The sequence below is a fragment of the Gavialis gangeticus genome, unplaced genomic scaffold (genome assembly GCF_001723915.1).
Source record: "Gavialis gangeticus isolate Ggan-Ray unplaced genomic scaffold, GavGan_comp1, whole genome shotgun sequence".
NCBI classification, from domain to species: Eukaryota; Metazoa; Chordata; order Crocodylia; family Gavialidae; genus Gavialis; species Gavialis gangeticus.
In genome coordinates, this window is record NW_017729014.1 from 13,145,087 (window position 1) to 13,149,009 (window position 3,923).

Sequence of the window (3,923 nt, forward strand, 5' to 3'; positions counted from 1 at the left end):
TGCCGCAGATAGCGTCCCCTGTTTTCGGGGCAAGAATGGGCAGCCTCTCACCTTAATTAGTATCCTAATGAATTAACAACAAGGCATGGCAGGAGAGTCAGGTGTGTGGCGTGCCCAAAGGCAAGTGGGGAAACTAGCACTGTGGATAGTTGGGGAGTCCCACTTTGCCACACGTGGCTAACTTCTGATATAGCCTGTAGACGGTCTTGTTGTAACCCAAGAAAGCTTTTTCTTACTCAAATGTTTCCCCAGTTGGAAACAGCCTTCTTTTCTGGGTCAGCAGATAACAGCCTATTCCCATGCTCTGCCATCATTTCATTATTAGTTTTTTTGGGACTATCTGGTGTTTTTAAAGTATTTGTCCCAAGCCTGTCTGTCATCAGTCAGTGTGTCCTTATCTGCTGTACCACCAAATGTCAACTGTGAAGTCTTCAGCTTTCCTGTTCTTGCTAGACTCCTTGGAGGACTGGTTAATGTGTCCTCCAGTCAGAGAGCCTTTCTCACAAGAGATCTCAATTTTGACATTGGATATACCTTTTTAACCTTTGAGAGAGTGCTCAAAGTTCTGTCCCTTTAGAAGAGAGTGTTTTAATTTGCAATTATGTTTGCAGGAGGAACAGGTTTCAGGTTTGCCGCTGACCTCTTTTCTTCTCCTTCTCTCTGAACCCCTTTCGTGGCCATCTTTGGGGGAAAAAAACCTTAGCTTTTGCAGTCATCCAGCATTTTTACCTAAGAGCATTCAGGGTTCCGCTTATACCAGGCCACTGTTATCCCAAATTAGCATTGGGGGAACATCCTTTCTATCCGATATTTTGAGAGCATTGATTTTTGGTGTGAACTGGTTTATGGTGTTTGGAAAGTCACGTAAAGTCTGTTTATCCCATATTTATCTAGCGGAGCGCTGGTACAGATTATATGCATTATTCACAATGGATTGTCTCAGGTTGTTAGCTTGCTCTGTCAGGTTACCCCCTGGAGTGTCATCTTAGAAACCCGTGGGACTGCTACTTGCTTTCCACCGCTCCTCACCTGGGCATATGTCATGGCTGGGGACTGTGCAGGGTAGTTGCACTGTTTCCATCTAAATCCAACTCATCATGCGTGCCACCTTCTTGAGGTTTAGAGCATTCACTAGATCCCATAGATGGAAATATGCGGAGGCCACCTTGAGGGGAAGGTTGCTTAACTTTTTTTTTTCTTTCTTTAAAGACCGTTGCTTTTGCACGCTCACGCTTCCTTTTAAATATCACTTCTTCATCCTTGGGATCTTTTGTCCTCTGAAGGACACTGAGTTGGTAGGAGATGACTTCTCAACCCCTGCTTCTGTGGGAAGTGGTTGGGAACCTGGAGCAGAAAGTTGGTAAAGCTTTGCAGGAATAGGGCGGCGTACGTATCCTCCAACTGGGAATTCCCAGAGCGAACGCTCAAAGAATTGATGTTACTGCCTAGTAACCTTCCTTTCCCCCTCACTGCTTGCTCGCAACTCTCATTAGCAGCAGTAAAATGATGCACTTGCATTAAAGGGACAACATAACCTTTAGACCCACAGTTATGCTTCCTTTCTTTCTAAACTGAGAGACATTTCATAAAGGCTAGGCAGCCTAGGTTTTTACTTCAAGGTAGTCATGTCAGTCAGTGATCACTTATCTTATGGGTTTGAAAGGCAGCAGGAATTCTTGTTGCCTCCCAGACTTAGTTTGTTCATGCATCAAACACATTTTTTTATCTTTGACTGCAGGTATGCTATTCCTCTAAAACTGTAATAAAGTCCAGATTCTTTTATAAAGCTTGGACACGTTTTCATTGCTGCTTGTGGGGTGTGTTTTTTTTTTTTTTAATGTTTCTAAGGTTTATGGTGTATAGCATACAGGGTATTATTGCTGTGTGTGGGTCTATTTTCTGACACAATGCTGCCACTAGCTGGCTTTTTAATGGTATTACATGTGTTTTTTAATCACTAGCTTAGAGAACTGTGTGTAATTGGAAGACCTGTGTGTTTTTGATTAAATAATCACAGACATTGCTATCACAAGCGAATGTGGGCTGGAAGGACAGCAAGAACTTCCTGACGAAAAAAATCCATGTATGATTTTAACTTTAAATTTGCATTTTTTTAAGGGCACTTCTGGAAGTGGTGCGAGAGCCGCAGTGCAAAAAAATAAACACTCTGCTTGCAGTTGCCTCACTCTGAAAGAATGTTAATTTTTCTTTAGGCCTTGCTGTGTTTCCTTAAGTGTTCAGGAGTGGTGGAAAGGACTGGCGAGCCATGGCTTCAAAGGCTCACCGGAGCTAAGACTCTATGTGTGCAATCACTTTTTATTTAAAAATTATTCTCTTATTGCATAGTATTTGCATTTTAATTTTGGGTTAAGAAGGGGCTAAACAGTAGTTGGATGGTTAAACAAAGTAGCACCAATTCAGTGAGGATATGGTTCTGGGTGAATTTCAGAATCTGACTTTATTAAAGCATTTAAATATGCTGACCCTCTAAATGTTGGGATTAATGTGCAACGTCTCATTCTCCTGGGCCAAAAAAAGATGCAAGAGAAAATCCACAACATAATGGGTAAAGCAGCCTCTCTGGGAGGGTTTCTGGGATCTTTATCTTACTGCTGTTCACAAGTAGCACCGTTGGAAGTGATTCTCTCTTCTTGTGTCTGGCTAAAATTGCTTCTGGTTTGTCAAAAGTCGATGGGGAAGAAGATGACATGGTGCTGTTTGAGGCTAAGGACGCTGCCACCTCATTACTTGTATGGTTGTTTTTGTTTAGATTTTTTCGATGGTTTGGTGTGTTTAGTCGGGTGTGCATAGCCCAAGTGACACGGCTGTGTGAATGGCATGCTCATTTTCTTTAGTCTTATTCGGCTTGGAAAGCACATGTGCCACAAGTACTGCTGTCCCTGGGTTTCATTGTCATGGAAATATTTTTGTCCCTTTTGATTTTCCTTCCTTCAGATTTAGTTCAATGTTACTTGAGTTCTGGAAGATTTTTGTGGCAGCCAAGATCTGAATTCCTGTTCAGTAATGCCTTAGACTTTCTTTTTCAGAGTAAACGGGACCATCTGCTTATGAATGTCAAATGGTACTATCGCCAGTCTGAAGTCCCAGATTCAGTCTATCAGCATTTGGTTCAGGACCGACACAATGAGAATGGTAAGTTATGCTCTATAGTGTCAACCGTAACTTATTTTTGTACAGGACTTAGCTGGAGTCGTGTGGTTATGTTGAGCAGTCCGTGGAAAGCGTTTGGACCAGGTAAGGAATAATCAATGTGAACAACATGCTAAAACACAAATGATGGTGTGTGTTTTGGCATCTGTGGTCTACTTCATTTTGCATATCATCCCTAGCAGTAGCTGCAGGTTGATGCATCTCAGCTATGGTTTATATACTTATATTGTAACTGAATTAATGTCCTACTTGAAAAGCTAAGCGTGATGTTGTGGCTGCGATAGCTCAGGGAATGTACAGTAAGCAAGAGGGTTTTGTTTTGTTTTTTTGGTAATATCCTTTTATCATCGGTAGAAATGTTAAACAAGCTTTTGGAAGCTCTCCCATTGTGTTAGTCCAATAAAAAAAATATTACTAAAAACACCTTGCTGCTTTACTGAGACAGAATTTGCTGGTAAAATTACTGGGCTTTCTTGAGTGCTTTTGGGGTATCACAAAATAGTTACCATTTAGATCAAGTTGCATCAGGAGCCCCTTTTACTTTGGGGTGCCCCTCCCATACTATAATGTGATTTTGAATTATTGCTTAAATTTAATTTGGCTTTATCCTATTGTGTTAAGGCGTGTCAGATAATATTGCCAAGGCAATGCACATTGTAGTATTAACTGGTTTTCCCCCTTCATTTTTGCATTAAATAATAAACCATTGGCATCCTTAATGGTGCTTGAAAGAGGAATGCTTAAGGCTTCCA

At 41.3% G+C, this 3,923-nt stretch overlaps 1 protein-coding gene across 3 annotated transcripts in view; it reads left to right on the forward strand.

Annotated features, from left to right (window-relative positions):
* RERE (arginine-glutamic acid dipeptide repeats) overlaps positions 1-3,923 on the forward strand; it is a 309,682-nt gene that overhangs the window by 88,236 nt on the left and 217,523 nt on the right. For all 3 annotated transcript variants that reach the window (XM_019511789.1, XM_019511790.1, XM_019511791.1), the window contains exon 3: positions 3,048-3,153. In XM_019511789.1, coding sequence (XP_019367334.1) covers positions 3,048-3,153 — 106 coding nt within the window. The remainder of the gene's footprint in view (positions 1-3,047; positions 3,154-3,923) is intronic.